General features: G+C 42.2%; 1 protein-coding gene across 3 annotated transcripts; it reads right to left on the reverse strand.

The window, feature by feature from the left end:
- Nucleotides 1–5,346: 5,346 nt before the first annotated feature.
- Nucleotides 5,347–17,840, reverse strand: LOC114484881 (M-phase phosphoprotein 9-like). 3 transcript variants are annotated; one of them, XM_055082423.1, is made up of 9 exons: nt 17,022–17,840; nt 14,230–14,364; nt 13,192–13,367; nt 11,682–11,828; nt 10,750–10,870; nt 9,844–9,947; nt 8,929–9,176; nt 8,556–8,624; nt 5,347–5,892 (listed from the first exon to the last, which is right to left on the reverse strand). In XM_055082423.1, exons 1-9 carry the CDS (start codon nt 17,033–17,035, stop codon nt 5,791–5,793), a joined length of 1,116 nt encoding a protein of 371 aa, XP_054938398.1. In that variant the 5' UTR covers nt 17,036–17,840; the 3' UTR covers nt 5,347–5,790. The 3 variants fall into 3 exon arrangements, with proteins under 3 accessions (XP_054938398.1, XP_054938397.1, XP_028339880.2); XM_055082422.1 differs by lacking the exon at nt 17,022–17,840 and adding an exon at nt 14,648–15,168; XM_028484079.2 differs by lacking the exon at nt 17,022–17,840 and having other exon boundaries at nt 14,230–14,580.
- Between the last annotated feature and the right edge of the window lie 1,717 nt (nt 17,841–19,557).

Here is a 19,557-nt window from a genome sequence, read left to right on the forward strand (position 1 = left end):
CACCCCCGCCGCCGCCAGCTGGCCCCGGACGAGCGGCCGGGCCCCCGCGGGCATGCTCCCCGGCCGTCGGCGGGCGGGCGCACGTGCGGGTCGCCGCGGGTCTGGGCGCTCGGAGCGCGGGCCGCGGGCCGACGAGGAGGCGACGGCCGGCGGGGCGCGGGGCCGGGCGCGCCCGCGGACCGGCCTGACAGCTCTACGCCGCGGCGCCGCCGTGCCCCGCGCGCCCCAGCGGCCGCTGCTGCCCGTGCGCGCCGGGCCCGCCTCGCATTCCCTCACTCGGCGGCAGGCCTGCGCCTCCGTCAGGCCACGCGGGGAGCCGCCCGCCGCCTCCGCCCGCCCCGAGGGCCGGCCTCCGCCCGGAGCAACCCGGCAAACTTGGTGGCCCCGCTCCGGCGCCGGGCGTGCTGTCGCCCCGGCGACCCCCGAAAGCCCAGGGCTCGCTTCCGCGCGGGAGGCCCCGGGCGCTGGACCCGGCCCACGACCTCTCGGCCCTTTTAACACCATCGGCCTCGCCTGTCGGGAGACTCGCGAACAGTAAGAGGGGAAGGGAAAGAGCAGATCTGCAGAAATTGGAAAAAAAAAAAAAAAAAATCAAGTCCTTCGGGAGTAAAATGACAAATCAAGGGGAACGAACTGCAGAAGACTTCGGAAGGCATTTGGAATGTGTGGACAAACCAAAGGTAGTTAATTGAAGTCCAAACCTTGATGCCGGGTACTTGCATCCGTTACCGACCCGATTTGCAGAAACAGGCATCAAGGAGTTCTCTCCTCAGGATCCCAAATATGGTCTGGACCAAAAAATGAAAATGCTCTTTGGTCATCAGAAGTCATGGGAGTAATAGTAGCCAGAGGGTAAGTTCTAGTCCCTGACCTCAGGGAACTGGCAGAGGGTCAGAAAGAGCTTCATCTTGATGAAGCTGGACGCTCCAGTTGGGCCAAGAGGGTACTGAGTGAAATGTAAAGGAAATCATAAAGCATATATTTAGACTGAACAAGGATGGCCTTGTTTGTCAAGATCTGAAGTAACTGAATTAAACAGGGCACACCCAAAACCTATGGGTAGTTTACCTATCACTAAGTACCGCCTTATAAGGTCGAGAGGAGCGGGGGAAGTGCTTTCCCCTGGAAGGGCAAGGGCAAGCTCAAGTTAAAGCGCTCCAAGATGAGTTCAGATCAAGTCAGAGAGAGAACAACCCTGACCAAAGGCTGTCCCATCTCCTTGGACACTGAATGGGCCAGGAGAGCCATCGTAACACAGCTTGCCTCAAAGCACCTGCCTTATGATCACACGGAGACAAGTGAAGGGGTCCCCATAAATACTAAACCCTCAACTCCTTCCCTCCACAAAGGGGTGCCCTAAGACCCATTAAAGGTTTTCAGCCCCAATGCTGTTCTGAGTCGGCCAGGGATTGAGTCATCATCTGTCTCCTGTACAACCGTCCTCCTTGCCTGAGGACCCGTGGAAACCGGATTGGATGACAGACCCTTTTGCTGCTACTTCTCCCTGTACTTGCGCTTTGACCTAATAATAAAAGTAAAGAGCAAAAAAAAAAAAGGGTTTCAGAGCATACAGATCTCCAGAGTGAGGCTCTGCCCGTAGGCCAGTCGGAACGGAGCAGCTGGACGGCTGCCATTGTAACCCTGCAATGACTGCCCTCAGACCAGTAACTCGGAAGACTTAACACCATTAAAAATCAGATCCCGGGCTTCCCTGGTGGTGCAGTGGTTGAGAGTCCGCCTGCCGATGCAGGGGACGCGGGTTCGTGCCCTGGTCCGGGAAGATCCCACATGCCGCGGAGCGGCTGGGCCCGTGAGCCATGGCCGCTGAGCCTGCGCGTCCGGAGCCTGTGCCCCGCGGCGGGAGAGGCCACAACAGGGGGAGGCCCGCGTACCGCAAAAAAAAAAAAAAAAAAAAAAGCAAAAAAACAGATCCCACAGTTAGCCGGTAGGAATAAATACACTAATATCACAATTATTCGTATCCACAAACATTTATTAAGTGCCTGTATTCAAGAATGAAGAGGAGATGGTCCCTGCTCTCATGGAGCTTACAATTTCCTTACTCCAGCGTTTGACTAGATTTAAAAACTGCAGCAAGCACTGGTCTTTGTCTAATGTCAGCAGCAATATAGGAAGCAAATTTCTCACATTGTATTGGTCACTGTTACAGTGAAATTGTGAATAAAACATTATCTTTGAAGTCTGTAGTCACAGCGATGACATGACATATAATGTCCAGCAAATGCAAACTTATGGCTTGATTCCTCCTATTTGAGAGGGGTCTGCTGAAATAAAACACAAATCAAAAGGGGAAGGCTTAACACAGGTCCTAAGAATACTGGTGTAATTTAATATATTATTAAACTGCCACAGAACTCTTGGCAAGGCAGGAAATTATTTCTTGCAAAATCTGTGCAATATAATTGGTTTAATTAGACCTGAAAATCTCATAACCATGTACAATCACTTATGATGGGTAAATACTATTTACCTTTATGATTCCTAAAGGGCTCTAGATATGTATTTATTTTTTAAAGCTTCTTAAAGACTCACAGCACAAATGGCACATTAAAATTTAGTGAAAACTGCTTTTGAGAGATCTAAAAATTAAAATGGCAAAAATGTCTAACTTTTCTACATTTATAAGTACAGAGTTCAGAATTCAAATAGCATTCAGCAAAGCACCTGGCTTTTCTGAGTTAAAAAGGGGAACAAATTTTGGTTGCTTATCAAACTCCAAGCAAATCATAATCTTCATACAGATCTTCCAAACGTTCAGTGGCAGCCACTTCCTTCATGTGCTCCTGTGTCACAGGCCAGCACCTTTAGAAGTCTAATTATGGAACATTCAAAGGTGCAATTATTTTGATTACATTGGCAATACTTTTTTTTTTTTTTTGTAAAACAGCCTATATCAAATAACCCCAAAATCATCTACTTTACTTAAGATCACAGGGCTTCTGAACTTACACTAGACAAGTTATCAATTACTCATTAAAAAAAACACACCAGAGGGAAGCTCATTCAAACTCTAAGAAAGCTCATTTTTTGCAAAAAGATGGAGAGAACAGCTTAGACCACCTAACAAATGTCAACCAACCCAAGGCAGTTTTTAAGTCAATTGCTGGGGACACAGTCTACTTTTCTATTTAAGAAAGCATTGAAATTGTTACTTCAAAAGCCTATTTAATAACCCAGAATGAATCAGAAATGTACTGTTTATTGAAAACTTACTAGACACCAGGCACTTTACATAAGCTCTCACAATGGAAGGAAGCTTCTTATCTTTACATGGAGGAAGGCAGCCCTGAGCAGGGTGTGACCCAGGTTTGTCTGGCTCGCCTGTCCCCTGCCCAGCTGCTGCAGTCCTAGGACTGCCTAGTAGCTACATCTACTTTGGACCCTCGAAGGACAGAGGACATTCCCCCCACCTCAGGAGGCTTTTCACAGAAAGGAAGGGGGTAGATCCAGGGGAAAGGAGAGCAGTAACTCTACTTGCATTTTAAAAGGCACTTCCCAGAAGTGGAAGATTCACTTAGGCTTTTTACTAACTGCAGCTCAGCCCCAGACAGCAACAAGAGCTGCTTTTTAAGCTTGCCACCTCTCCAGCTTTCAGGTTGTTTTTAAATGGAGTATTTGTACGTTAAGCATTACCAAAGGGAAAGACGGCTGAAAGGATTTTCCTTGGTGTCCCTCTTCACAGCTACGAAGAAGAAAACTTTTTTTCTTAATTTTAAATAAGTGACTGATACTTCCAATCTATTACACACGTCACAAATCAAAGCATATGTTTTCTGAGAGGTACAGAAGACATTTTAATGGGGCTTAAGATTGGAATAAGACTACTAAGAAGATAACTCCCTGACAAGAGAAAACTCTCATCTCTTCTGAAATGGCAATTTCCTATTCTTAAGAATGTAACAGACTTTACAATAAAAGTAGGGAACAATGAAACATCCTAATAATTTTCAAGTTAGTTTTTAATATCATGTATAGGAACACATTAAAGGGAATATCATCAGTAAAGTCGATCCCTTTATTAAGTCTTGACACAAGCTCTCCTGGAACTTGATTAAAAAGAATGTTTTCTTCACTATAACTAGGAGATTAAAAAGAAAAATAGACTAGGAAAAAACACCAAGCATAAGGCACTTGATTCTGCTGATGAGTAACTGATTAGCTGGAGGACTTCAACAGGTTGCAGGAGTTAGAAGCAAAGGTTTGATTCACAGATGGGAAGGAGCAAGAGAGGCAGCTGTCAGGCAACCCCTCCCGCTTGCTGAGAATCCCCCAAGCTGACCAGGGAGGCTGCAGGCACCAGGCCCGAGCTCAGGCAGGGGAAGCTTTGGTGAAGGGTGCTCAAAGGTTATCTGAGATCCCTGCTCGAAGGCATACATATACCCTAGTGGAATAACGGGTGGCTTGGCTCCATATAACTACATGCTATCAAGAGCCACAGAAGAAGGAGAAAAAGCTCAAAAGTAAACCAAACTGTAAAACCGGAATCAGTGGGAATCGATGGTGAAAGTTTGGAATGAGTCTGTTTGTCCACACACACCGAGCTTGAATATGTGGGCACTGGGTTCTGACTGGCCACCAAAAACTGGGCAGCTAAGCAGCCTGGACCTGACCAGCAGTCAGGACCTCTACCTGCTATGCTCCCAATCAGAGCACAGCCTCCTGCCCACGTGCCACTCCTGAGAGCCAGGAGGCATTGCCAAAGCAGTGCGCTGGAGCCCTCCAGCAAGGCCACGCGAAAGGCACCGAGCTCTATCTAGACACGTTCTCTGTCCAGTAACAAGCAGGGAAGGTTGCTCTCATCTCAACCTACTGTTCTTACAGCAGCTACTATGGGAGTATTTATTTTTCTTTTTGGCGGTGGTGGAGAGGGGTTAAAAATGTCTTCATGACGATCTGACAGCTGAGGCCACGTACACTAAGGAAACTGGGGTTGCTCTTACAACCTCACTGAGTGGTGGCCTATATTTCATCAAAGCTTTATCACCTCATTGTTAAGGGCGGGACACAAATTACATTCAGGATGATGGGCAGAAAGCTACAACTCCCCAGTTGTTAAACTCTTCTGAAAAGTACTACATCTATCACAAAATTAGAGAAGTACATCTCTATCATTTTTCTTTCTTACAAATAATGAAGTTTAAGGGAAACAAAATGAGATATTCTTACTTTCAAAGCTTTCCAATATTCCATTATTTCCAACATTTTCATTATTAACTATTCCAATATTCACTCTAAGACACGGTTCAAACACGAATTACATTACTATTTTTAAAAAACTTCAACACAACTAAATCCAGGGTATGCTGTTTTTTGGGGATTTTTTTGTTGCATTCAGCATGAATTAGTCTATCGTTACGGAAGCTGTTCTTAAGCATTTATTTTTTTAAAAAAAGAATCACATTCACAATGTAGAACAAGTTTATAAAATTGGTGTGCAAAGTTAATGGTAAAAGGATAACACTATTTGTTTAGAAACAGAGCTGTCTCCCCTATTTACATTTCCTTATTCTTGATATAAATTGGATACATATACTATTTAAAAATAATACTTTTTAAATAGTAAAATATACAAGAGATTCCTGAGCATAATAAAAATATCTTGAAAATATGTGGCCATTTGAAGTATAAAATAGCAAGTGTAAAGAATAGCATGATTGTAAAACTACTGTGTGAAAGCTTATAAACAGTACAAAATAGTTTGCCTTTTCTGAGTGCATAATTACACATTAGTGCAAACAAAACTGTCTCAAAATTTAATGGCTACAAATCTCAAAGATTTGCAGAGGTGCGCAAAACATGAAATTTCTTTAATGTCATACGAACTGAACCCAGCTCTCGATTAATCTTCTCCAAACGATCTTCCAAGGCTTCCTGGGTGAAAATCATGGAAAAAACTTAATTAGAATTCTACATCAAGTTCACCGATTCTATAATTACCACCAAAATGACTTTTCTTTCAGCAAAAGAGCAACAAGTATAAACATCAAAATTACAATCATTTGGTTTTTACACAAATCATCATTTACATTATTTCTTTTACACTAAACATAAATCAGCTTTTCAACCATTCAAGATAACTGCTTATCTTTAAATAGAAGGAGAGAATTATTTGACTCCGTTGAACTGAGAACAGTACAAGAGGAACCTAGAAGGTTCTTCACACATTTCGCCAGAAGAAACGGACACATCTGACTGGTGCCGTATCCCACTTACAAGTATATCAAATAACTTTCTTCTGACAAAAATTTCTAGGTTAAAAAAGAGGAAAAACGCTGGAGGAGGCTTTTCCAAGAAACAAGATATTTCACAATGAGTCAGTGTAACAAATGCTATTTTTAAATAAATAGTACTACTGTTAAATAGTACCTGGAATATATATTCATCATTTTAGATACTTTATTAGATATTAACTCCAATGGCATCCTGAAATAAAACTTAAAAATTTTCTCTTCAACAACTTGAAATTGTAAAAAAAATTACACGTTTATTTTAGAATTTTTAGAAGACAGACGAGCAAGAAGTAACAAATAACCACTGTTCCCCTTTCCTGTTTTTTTCTGCAGACAGGAACACCATTTTCAAGAAAAATAAAATCAGAATCAAACTCTACTTCAGAATGTTTTTCAATTTAACTTTTCTTGTTATGGAATAAACTTTATGACATCATTTTAAATTAACGTGCAATATTCCATCAGATATACCATATTTAATCAAGAATCTTTTAGTTTAAATTTAGGTTGCTTCTAATTTCATATATCACAAATAATGCTGCAATATATATTCTGAAACATACCTCTACACACACCTATAAATATTGCCTTAGGAATCATTCCCAAAAGTAAAAATGCTAGGTCCAAAGAAATATAAAATTTTAAAGCTTTGGATACATGTCAAGCTGAACTCCAGAAAGTCTGTGACGCTTTCTCCTTCCACTTGCAGTGTACAAGGATAAGCTTTCCCCTAGCCCAGGTTCTGGTGGTTTTTTTTTTTTGTTTTTTTGTTTTTTTAATACCTGCCAATGTGATAGTTTAAAAATAATGCTTTTGTTTAAATGTGTGGGGTTTTTTTACTCATTGGTGAGGCCAAGCATTTTTCAATTCTTTTTGCCCAATTTTACCTTTTTTACTTATGAATCATTCACAAGCGTCCTCAGCCCTTTTTTCCTGCCATTTGTCTTCTTACTGGATTGAAAGAGCTTTGACATATAAGAACAGAACCTAGGGCCCTTTAAGTCTCATTTTAAGAGCTTATCATCATTATGTAAAAGAATAATCAAAAGTTTCAGATACATTTAGAATTAGAGTAGCAACAAGTTTTCCTTCTGCTTTCCCAGTAAACTGTTTTATTTATTTATTTATTTATTTATTTTTTTGGCTGCACCTCACGGCATGCGGGATATCTTAGTTCCCCGACCAGAGATCGAACCTGCACCCCCTGCATTGGAAGCACGGAGTCTTAACCACTGGACCGCCAGGGAAGTCCCCTCAGTAAACTATTTTAAAATGAATTTCATGTGTTGACTTTTATAAATTATTGAATAAAAACGTTCAGAACAACAAAAACAATGAAAGAAAGTCAGTAAAAAAGAGAAGTTAAGGATACAGGCCCTAGAAAAAGACCTCTGCTATTTTCTGTGTGTCTTTCTCACAGGTCAATCTGAAACTGAACTTTTCCTGACATTAAGGCATTGAAAAGCCAAAGCTTGCAGTTATATAAGAGACATATCATTGCTGTTATGTTTAAAATGTTACAAAAAGAGATTTAAAATGTTCCATGCATTTTAATTCTCTTTGAAAAGCAACTAAAAAAAATGTACACAGCCCACTTCGCCTGTACCATCTCCTGCTCAATAATGGAATCACACCTCTCTCTTTTTTTTTTTTTTTTTTTTTTGTGGTGCGTGGGCCTCTCATTGTTGTGGCCTCTCCCGTTGCAGAGCACAGGCTCCAGACGCGCAGGCTCAGCGGCCATGGCTCATGGGCCCAGTCGCTCCGCGGCACGTGGGATCTTCCCAGACCAGGGCACGAACCCGTGTCCCCTGCATCGGCAGGCAGACTCTCAACCACTGCGCCGCCAGGGAAGCCCCACACCTCTCTTTTTAACCTCACATCTATTCCAGTTGCAAAGTGCCACTGTTTTATATGTCTACTAAATGGAAAGGGGTTCCAGAAATAAATTGCAGATTGGGGAGGAAAAAACAAACACAAAAAAGGGAGATTTAATGTGAGAGCCTTAAAAATGTAAAATCTGTTAATAGACATATTGCCATTTGCTCCCAGGTTAGTTTCTTGAAAACATGATGGCATGAACACCTTTTTCTTAGAAGTATAAAGGTAAAATCACTTTTTGTTCCTGAAAGCTAGCATGCAGTTATAAAATATGCTATCATTACCAAACACTTCCTGTAAAGGCTAAAAGTTTTGATCGACTGTTTCAGTGTGCCTAAAAACTGTGATATTAAAAAATCATCGTGGTTAAATGGAGCACTGACTAGCATCAAGCCTCCAAAGCAGACTCAGGGTAAGACACTTCACCTGATTCAATCTTGTCTGCAGAGAGATTCGTCCTCCAGTAGAAGGCATTCGGCTTAGTGCTGCCTCAATCTGTTAACACAAAAAAATGTTTAAATAAAAATAGGAGAATTCTAATTAGTGGCAGGGAGGTTTATAACAGAATGGAAAGAAAAGACTTCAGCCTAGTATTTTCTTGTCCATCTCGACTTCACATAAGTTCCCTCTGTCACAATTAGTAACAACAGCTTGGCTCACACACGTTTCTAGTGCAGCTTTGTGTGGCATCCACAGTAACTTCCTGGGTTTGACTCAGTAATTCCCTTCTGACTATTCCTCAGACATAAGCATTAAGTGCAGAAAAAGATTTAAGACATTTTTTTATGTTTGTTTTTACCTGGTCTTTTTCTTTTGTAAGTTCATCAAAAAACCGTTCCGTTTCAGCTAGGGTCCTAATTTTTGCTGTATACTCAAAATCATTACCCTGTGGTGGTACGTAGGCAGGCTTGCACTGTTCATAGCTAACTGATTGATTCTTCTCCCAGGCTGATCTCACAGAGACTTTCTTCACTCCACTTGGCAACGGTTCGGGGGAAGAGCTATGATTAACATGGATGTCAGTGGTTTTTTCTGAGTATTTTTTTTCTGTTAGAGAGAAAAGAAATTTCTTTATTTCTTATCAACTCTTCTAACAGAGCATGTACATAGTAAATATGCTACCCAACTTCACTTTCTGGAAATGGCTGCTACACGGCCAAAAAAAACGTAATGAAAAGAGATACATAATGAATCATATATACTCAGTTTTTTTCTCCACAGAATTCTAAATGCCCTGCCCTCAGTTTGACAATCTTCACAACTTCCCTAAATAAACTTAAAGCAAAAAAAAAGTTTAAAAACTAAACAACACATTTAGTGGACATATACCAACATTACAGAGTTAGTATTTTAAGGGCCTACCCAAGTGATTTCACATACATTATCTTATAACTTTATAAGATAAATGAGAAAAAGAAACTTAAAATATAAATGAGAAAAAGAAGGTACATATAAGATACAGAATATAAAAAACTGAACAGTATGGCCCTGGTAATTAAACATTAACATCCCCTGTACCTCGGTTTCCCAACTTTCCAATGAGGATAACAACACTGACACAATATGAGTGTCACAAATGCTTATTTTTAGAGGCCCTTGGGTAAAAAAAGATTTAAGTGCAGGATATAATGACATTTAGAACCTTGAAAAGATACCAGAAACTCACAAAATGACAGACTAAAACCATAACTGATAATTTTTTAGGAAAAGGTACCTTCTGAGTCATCTAGAGGAAGAAACTGGAGTTGTTTCCTTGGATTGGGACGTTGTACTGTAGACACAGGAACAGTATCTAAATCATCCAAAAGTATATCAAATCTATTGAATGAAGCAAGTTACTTGTGAGAAAAAAAGTGTTAACTGATGTTCCCTATCTCCACTAGAAAGATAAGCTGGCATCCAGTTAACTGACATAGTCACATATTTTTAAAAGAGAAAGGCGGTCATATAATTTTTTAAAACTGAAATTTAATTTATATTTTCTAACACAAAATTATATTTACATACTGGCGACTTAAAGCATTTACCAATACATTATCTCATCTGATCTTTGTAACAACCATAGGAAATAAGCAAGTAGGCATTATTATCCCCGTTTTATAGAAGAGGAAACTGAGGTTCAATGTGCTTCAGTAATTTTCCCCAAGAGCCTGACGGAGCTGGGCCACCAGCTCTCATGTCCTAGGAGTCAGTGGTCTTCCCACCACAGCACACACTTCCAACCACACTTCAGAGAGGACAACTTTCTCAGAAGCACAGGTAAACTTATGTTTAGTGCCAGGGCCATACCAGGACAGCCCACTTTCTTGTACAAATGGCCCCCAATTTTCCCTGTATCTTATACCTTTTCAGGAAAACAAAGAACTATCATTCTATATCCAAAAGCTGGAAGAGGTTCTGAGGCAGTATTTAAATCTTATAGTAGCCAGTTTACATACTTAAAAACTGTTTTCACATATTATAGTACTTTTTTATTTTTAGTATGACATTTATTTAAATGATTTAAATCCACAGAATCCCCATTAACAACTGAAAAATTAGTGAAAGTTAGAGGCATAAGTTGACATTAAAAAAAAATCAATACTATATATATTTTATTCAACAATTTTAGAGAACTTACCGAATCGGGCTGCTTTCATTTTTGCTAAGTAGATGACTAAATCCTGGGGACAAATTTTCTTTAGGGGATCGCTTTGGACTATAAGCCACAGTCACTGGTGTTAACATAATCTCTCTTTTTGCTACAGAGGAAAACGAAGAGGAGACTGTTCCTTCTATGCATGTGCTAGGTTGGCAGAGCAGAGCTTCTTTTTCAGTACCTTATTTCTAACTAAGAATACATTTTCATTGTAAAACTTTTTCAAAGATAAATAAGAGTATACAAAATAAAAATAGTTCATAATCCTAACATCTAGAGGAAACCACTGGCAAGACTTTAGTGTATCAGACCATAGTTGCAGCGCTCTGACTCAAAACTGGTTTTTCAGGATTTTAGAAGTCGACTGGAAATTAGACGGAAACACCAGTGCACTAGTGAACATTCCTAATAACACAGTCATACACGAATCTCCTCAGCAGTTATGGAAATGGAAATTAAGGGTACAGAAGCCCAACGCTTAACTTTAAGACCATACTTATAATTGGCTAAAGAAAAAGGTGACTAATGCTGAGTAACCTTAGGTAAATGTATGGAAAAAAACACATCATTTTTCAGGCTAGCTTAATGTGTTTGAACTAATGTTTAATTAGATAGTTGTCAAAATATCTCGTTGAGTTTGTCTCAAAAACTGTGAAGTGGTATTAGTTGCAAAACATTTGCGGGACACACTCAAAAATCTCACTCTGATAAACGGTGAGAATTTCTTCAGTTATAGTCACAGTAACTGTGCAGTCAGATGGTGTTATTGAACAAGATCGTATTTAGGGATTCTGTGTTCAGAGCACTGTACTAGGTGCTAGGAAGAGTGTAAGGGACACAGAACGCATCAAACAGTGTGTATGGCTCAGATGCCACTCTTCCAAGCCCAAGAGACATAAACCTCTAACTCTTACTTGGAGTACTTGATTTACGATTTGAAGGTGGTAAAGATGACGATCTCTGTGAAGCAGAATTAAATCTCTTTTGTCTTTGCTGGGCGCCCTTCTCTGGGGACCGACTTGCATTGACTGAAGTGTCAGTTAGCCTAGGGGTCAATAATTCTGTAACAGAAAAATGTTAAAAAAAAAAAAAAAACAAAACACAAAACAAACCTAGCTTCAGTTATCTGCTTTTTATTAACAGATGGTTACACCAAGCAAGCAATTCTTCTCACCATCTAGATTATAATGATTACTTGCAAAATGCACCACATTACAATGCTAAAAAATGCCTGATGAAGAAAAACATGGGAGTTTTTAATGAATTTATTCTGGTTCTCTGTTTACAACTGGCATTCAAGGTGATTTTTCAAGAGTTTATTTTTAGAAAGCAGGTCACTAATTTATTTACTAGCGGATACCGCTTTGGAAATGCAATGCCGAAGATGTTAATGACGTAATTAGCAGGCCCAACCAAATAAGCACCAGAGCAAGTACAAGTCCGGGACCTGTGAAATAAACAGTATTAAACATACTTCTTGTCCTACTGATAGATGCCCAGTAACCAAGAAAGGGAGAGTAGGAAATGTTACATCTCACTTTATGAACACCAAATGCCTGTCACAACTTTTCTGTGTGTGTGTGGTATGCGGGCCTCCCTCTGTCGTGGCCTCTCCCGCTGCGGAGCACAGGCTCCGGACGCGCAGGCTCAGCGGCCATGGCTCACGGGCCCAGCCGCTCCGCGGCATGTGGGATCCTCCCAGACCGGGGCGCGAACCCGGTTCCCCTGCATCGGCAGGCGGACTCTCAACCACTGCGCCACCAGGGAAGCCCCTTGTCACAACTTTTTGACGTGTGCAAGTAAGACAAATTGATATGGAAAGTTTTCAAATATCCTTAAGAATGCCACGTAAATCTTTAATTATCAGAACATAATATGTCATTCGAAAAGGTACGTATGTGATGACAATGATAAATTAACAACTGGGGGGGGCTTCCCTGGTGGTCCAGTGGTAAAGAATCCACCTTCCAATGCAGGGAATGGGGGTTCGATCCCTGGTCGGAGAGCTAAGATCCCACGTGCCGTGCGGCAACTAAGCCGGCGTGCCACAACTACTGGGCTCACGCGCCCTGGAGCCTGAGCGCCAGAACTAGAGAAAACCCGCACGTCACAACTAGAGAGAAGCCCGCGCGCCACAATGAAGAGCCAGCACGTCGCAACAAAAGATCCCACGTGCCTCAATGGAGATCCCACGTGCTGCAACTAAGACCCGTCACAGCCAAATTAATTAATTAATTACTTAAAAAAAATTAACAACTAGGGGATTCAACTGTCTGCAATGGGGCGGAAACAGCATAAAAATAAATTTAACTTTTTATTTTATTACTTGAGGCATTTCATTTTAAGAAGGTAATATAATTGGGGGAGAAAGGGGAAGAGATCTATATATCTATATTTCTATCAAACAAGGAATAAAATACTTACTACTTGAGGTATCCTCTTTCTCTGTCTGTGTGCCCCAATTTTTAAATACTTTTTCTTCATCAAGTTCTTTCAAAGCTTTCATGATTGGTGTGTCTGAAGTGTCTCTTTGTTTTTTTATCCATAAACTTGTTGGTGAACTTCCAGGTGAAGGATCCTTTTCCAGAGGAGAATGGTACCTTAAATAATAATTGTAAGACACACGGTGCTATGAACGGCATATTTGTGTCTCCCCCAAATTCTTATGTTGAATGCGATTCTTATGACGAATTCTTGTCCTCACCTTTTGGAGGTGATTAGGTTTTGATGAGATCATGAGGGTAAAGCTCCCATGCTGGGATTAGTGTCCTTATAAAATAAGGAAGAGACATCTTGATCTCTCCCTCCACACATGCACCAAAGAAAGGCCATGTGAGGACAGAACCAGGACCCAACCATGCTGGCACTCTGATCTCAGACTGCCCACCTCCAGAACTGTAGGACGTAACTGTCTGTTGCTTAAGCCACCCAGTCAAGGGTAATTTGTTGTGGCAGCCTGAGCTAAGATGGTTTACTGGGATTACTAGGGCAATAACATGAGGGTTGACAGTTACTCCACAATGAATACGTATGCTTTACAAGGCAAATCAATAAAATTGAGCCTGTATATAATAGACCAGTGCTTCCCAATCCTTTTCACAGCCTAGAGCATACAGAAATATAATATTTATATGGCACTCTGGAGTAAATGAACGATGCTGCTCACGGGGGCTCGGCTATCTGGAGTGTGAGGATCAAACTCTTGTCCTACCTGTAAGCCCGTGCACAGGGCACACCACTATGCCAGCGGCACAGGTGGAGACAGCTCTGCACGGCCTACAAAAGGAAAATTTCCGAAGAGCACTAGCCTTTCAAAACAAAGTAAATATCAGATCCTCAAAATTAAGACATAAAAGGAACAAGGAGATGGCTCTTTACAACTTCCTGAACTTTGAAAGGCAACTGAAATCTCTAAGAAAACCTAACAGTCTCTAAATATGATCTTCGACGGAGCCGTCTCACCCAGGAAGGCAGGTGTCCTCTGGCTGGCTGTCCGCCTTGCTGTCCCGCGTGTCCAGAGGCTGCCCAGTGAAGATGGAATGCTCTGCTCCCGGGATCAGCCACTTCCGCCGGCTGACGTCAGAGCTTGCCAGCGTGCTGTGAGGACGAGAAGTGTTCTCAGGCATTGCACGGTCTGCGCTCCAGTTTAGACTGAGCACATACAGAAAACAACCTGCTCTGAAATATTATTTCCACATTTACACAGGAATTTAAAAACAGCGTAAAACAATCTTATTTTAGCTAGATGAACTCTATTTTACAGCTTTCAGCTCCAACTGAATTGTTATTCTTGGTTTCAGAAGAACAGTCAAGATTCAGGTACTGTCACGTGCACCCGGCTCCGAACAACCCTGGCCCAGCCCCTCATCGCACTTCACACCCTTTATGCCCCGTCGAGCTCAGGGCCCTGAGGTGAAGCAAGATCACCTTGCCTGTTCCTCCCAGACCAGCACTGCTGACAGAATTTTCTGTGAAGACAGGAAACGCCCTCCATGTGCACAGTCCAATACCGTGGCCACCGGCCACACACACACGAGCTCGTGAACGCTTGCAACACAGCGAGATTAAACAGCTGTGGTGGCCAGCACTGCTGTACTGAACAGCGCAGTTTTGGACCATGACACTCCTCCCCGTGACTGTGAAGCCCGGCCCGACCGAGGCTCACCCCACCATACACTCCGGTCACTCGAGGCCTCATCCTCTCCACACCGCCTCCTGCCCTCACCCCGCGCGCCCTCCACGCGCACACGGGAGCTGCTCCGAACTCCCGCCAACGACTCGACTCCCTTCCTCAGTCGCCCCTTCAGAGGACGCTCACTGGATGCATCATCCCAGAGAAGACAGCCCCCTTCAGAAATCAAAGCTCCAAAGATCCTCTTGGCTCCCGTGCTCGAGCAACCCCACGGCGCTCCCACCGCGAGGCCCACGACCCTGGGCCTCCCCTTCCCTGTGCACCAGCCCCTCCTAGCTGTCGGGCTCCCCTTCACCCCACTCCCACCACCACCCCAGCCAGCCTACGCTCCTGGCAATCAGTACTCATCGCCTGGACCCCCTTCCCTGCTCACTTTCCATCGCACCTGACTGGCAGCAAAACCTAAGCCTGTCTGACTACAATGAGCTCACTTTTCTTCTGTGTCTGTACTCCTATAGTTGAGCTTTGCTGGAGAAAAGCTGCCCAGCTGTGTAGACTGGGGTATCACCACAGAATCACTATCACTATCTCAAGTGGACGCCCAGCACTGGCTGCCAACACATCTTTCCGTAATTAAGGAGCTCCGATTCCCCAATGTGACTATCTGACACCCTCTCCACTCCCCTCAAACCTCTCGCCCCAGCCCTGACTGTCAGGTGATAACCTTGCATCACACTCCAGAGAGAAAATAGAAACCACGGGACAGGAACTCCTGTCTTCCTCTCTGCTTCCTTTCACAGCCAAACTTTCTAAGAGTCGCCTCTTTGATCCACCAGTATTTGCATTTCAGCTCCCAGTCACTCCTTTCCCCTCAACTTTTAAATTAAGAATCATTTCAAACATTCTTAGAAAATTACAGAGAGTACTATAACAAGCACTTGCCCGTACTTAGTTTCAATAAATGCTAACATCTTACCGTATGTGATTTTAATTGTAAGACATAAATAGCATATATATGGCTGTTTGCATTTCTTAAATTACGTAAAGGGCATAATGGACACATCCTTTTAATGCTGCTTTTTCTACTCAACATTACGTTTGAGACTTACCCACGTTAATATCTACAGCTCTACCATTTTAGTAGTTCATCCACAGTATGACTGCATCACAGGTCATTTATCCTTTCTCCTGTTGGTGGATGTTTGGTTTCTAATGTATCACCTTTCAACGATGCTATAATGCACATGTGTCAGAACTTCTCGAAGGCAAACACCTTAAGCTAGAACTGTGGAATGTGGGGTGTGCCCACCTTCAGTCTTACTGGATAATGACAAACCACGTTCCAGATGCGCTGCACCAATTTTCAGTCAAACCCGTAGTTTGAGAGTTCCCGTTTCTTCATACCTTTGTGAAACTTTACAGTGACTGGCCTGTCTGATGGTATGAGTGGGACCCCATTACTGTTTTCGTTTGCAGTTTTCTGATTATTAGTGAAATGAGCATCTTTTCATTTTCATCAGCCATCTAGGTTTCTTTTTCTGTGAACAGCTTGTTCATATTCTTTTATCACTTTTTTTATTGAGGAGGTTCTCTCTTTTTTTTTATTTGTAGAAGTTCTTTATATTCTGGATACTAATCCTTTATTGGTTCCTGTTCACCTAAAAAATGTAGGACTTCCCTGGTAGCGCAGTGGTTAAGAATCTGCCTGCCAGTGCAGGGGACACGGGTTCAAGCCCTGGTCCGGGAAGATCCCACATGCTGCAGAGCAACTAGGCCCGTGCGCCACAACTACTGAGCCTGCGCTCTAGAGTCTGCTCGCCTAGAGCTCGTGCTCCGCAACGAGAAGCCACCGCGATGAGAAGCCCGCGCACCGCAATGAAGAGCAGCCCCCGCTTGCCACAACTAGAGAAAGCCTGCGCGCAGCAACGAAGACCCAACGCGGCCAAAAATAAATAAATAAATATATTATTTTTTTAATGTAAAATAGTTCAAGCATGAAGACATCCAGATGATACTCAGGCACCAACCAACCCGCTTTATAAAAATCTTGATTCTCTGCTGTATATCCTTTAGAATTCTACGGAGCGGAACAATATAGATACCACTGAAGTCCCCTGTGTACCTTTCCAACCTCATTCTTCCCAAAAGCAACCGTTCATGCTAAATTTGCGTTCAGCATCCCCACGAGCGCTTTTACACTTTTAATCCATCTGTATGACCCGTAAGATCTGCAGAGCTGATTTACACGCTGAAGTCAATATAACTAGTACCCAATTTCTTCTGCAACTAGTTTTTTGTTGTTGTTCCATATTATGTTCTTAAGATTCAACCATGTTGACAGGCTAGTTATGGGGTTGGCAACTGTGAGTAAAGAGCCAGATGATAAATATTTTAGGTATTATGGGCCAGATAGTCTCTGTCACAACTACTCAACTTTGTCAATGCAGCACAAAGCACCTATAGACGACACACAAATGAATAAGCTTAGGTATGTTCCAATAAAACTTTATTTCTGGACACCGAAAGCTGAATTTCATATAGTTTTCAGGTGTCGTGAAATATTATTCTTTGATTTTTTTTTTTTCCAAACATTTAAAAACAAAAACCATTCTTTGCTCACAGGCCTTACAAAAACAGGTGGTATGGGACTTCCCTGGCGGTCCAGTGGTTAGGACTCCACGCTTCCACTGCCGTGGGCCTGGGTTCAACCTCTGGTCAGGGAACTAAGATCCCGCAAGCCGTGCAGCCCGGAGCATAAAACAAACAAAACAAACAAACAAAAAAAAACACCACTGGCAGTAGGCTAGATTTGGCTGGGGAGCTGTAGTTTGCCAAACCCCAATCTAGTCTGTGCACTGTCATGCTGAGCAGTATTATGCATAAATGTATCACAGTATACTGACAGTCAGGCTGTTAGACATCTAGGTTGTATTCATTCACTCTTCAATACATACACAACTGCCTTCCGCTTCTATCGCTCCGTGCCAACTGCTCTCCACGTCATCAGGAACCTCCAGCTTACAAATCCAACAGACCCTCATTCTTCATCTCACTGGCTCTCTTAACAGCTGCTTCAGTCTTTCTCCTGGTTTCCAGCAGCTCTTTCTCAGGTTCCTTTGCCAGCTCCTTCTCTACCCAACACCAAAACACTGAGGTTCTTCAGAGCTTTGTCCTGGGCTTGCTTCTCACTAAACACACACATCCATCCAATAGCTTTAAGCCCTATCTAGAAAGACGACTCCAATATTTATAACTCCAGCCTTATTTCTGCACTCCAAACGGAAATTTATCATCACCTGCTTGATTTCCACTTGGAATTTACATGAATCTCAAACTAAAATCTTCAAGACGGAAATTCTGATCTTTACCCCATGGTCTGCTCTTCCCATCTCCTCCCTGGTTCAATGCGACGACACCTTTAGCTGTTCAAGACAGAAACAAAGGACTGACCTGACACCTCCCTTTCTTACCTTGCCATCCAATTCACAACCATGTTCGATGAGTACTACCCTCCAGAATCTTCTCAAATCCTTCTCGTCTGTCCATTTCTGTGGCCACCACCCAGCTAGCACCATCTCTCTCCTAGCCCTGCAATAGCCTAATTAGTCTCTCTGCTTCTACTCTTTTCCCCTCCTCATGGCAGGTGCATTAAAAAAATAGAAATCAGGTGACACAATTTTACTATATAAAACCCGTCAAAGGTGTCCCAATGGACTTAGAGTAAAATCCAAACCCTTGACCCTGGCTTAGAAAGCTATATATGATGGGTCTGTGATTTTATCTGGGGCTCCTTTATCCCTTGCTGGGAACAGTCAGGCCACATGAGCCTCCTCTGGGTTCTTCAAACATAAGACTAAGCTCTTTCCTACCTCAGGACTCGGCAAGAGCACTGTCTCCGTCTGGAACACCCCTCCCTCCACACCTCCCACCTGAACGACCCTGCATGTCTTCCCTCTCCGCTAACGCGTCCCTCCACAGAAAGGCCCTTCCCTGACTCCAACTTTAGCCCTCCTTTTTGTTCAATCTCAAATGTCCAATTTCAGTTATTTACATTATCTTACCTTTCAATAATTCATTATGTCCTACTAATATTAATTAGTAAAGATCTAGAAAAAGTTTCTCATTTGACAATTACAACTTAGGTTAACATTTGCAAGTTAATCTTTTTCTGATAAAACATCAATATTAGGAAGTTATGACCTACTCATTTAATACTCTTTATTTACATCAAAATCACAATTAAACAATTCTAATATGAAAAAAACTTACTGTGTAAATGAATCATCAAGATAATACTCTTAGATTATAACAAAGCTAATTTGGAAAAACTAAAAAGGAAAATCCACACAACCTAATGCAGATCCATCTTCATAATTCTTTCCATTAACATGGGAATAAAATTTCTGGAAGTTTAGGGCTAAAAGACCTTTTGAGATGTTCTAACCCAATGTCCTTGTTTTTACAGATGATAAAACTGAGCTCCAAAAAATTAAGTGATTTGCCTAAGGTCACACAGCTGGGCAGAGTCAAAAACCATAAAACATCCCAATTCTCCTCACTCCCAATCTGATTCTACATTACCTTTTGGCAAATGCCTCTGCATATGAGGCATTTATATCTAACAGTTAGATGTTTTTATGCATCAAGTTCTGTGATGA

Source organism: Physeter macrocephalus, unplaced genomic scaffold (genome assembly GCF_002837175.3).
Source record: "Physeter macrocephalus isolate SW-GA unplaced genomic scaffold, ASM283717v5 random_119, whole genome shotgun sequence".
Classification (NCBI taxonomy): Eukaryota; Metazoa; Chordata; class Mammalia; order Artiodactyla; family Physeteridae; genus Physeter; species Physeter macrocephalus.

Bases quoted from the DNA above. Each gene is read 5' to 3' on its own strand.
- LOC114484881 (XM_055082422.1), bottom strand. From the start codon at position 14,886: ATGGTCCAAAACTGCGCTGTTCAGTACAGCAGTGCTGGCCACCACAGC. The intron at 13,368-14,229 runs GTGAGACGGCTC...TTATTATTTAAG, and splicing joins GAGGACACCTGCCTTCCTGG to GTACCATTCTCCTCTGGAAA. The intron at 11,829-13,191 runs GTAAGTATTTTA...TTTCTGTTACAG, and splicing joins GAAAGAGGATACCTCAAGTA to AATTATTGACCCCTAGGCTA.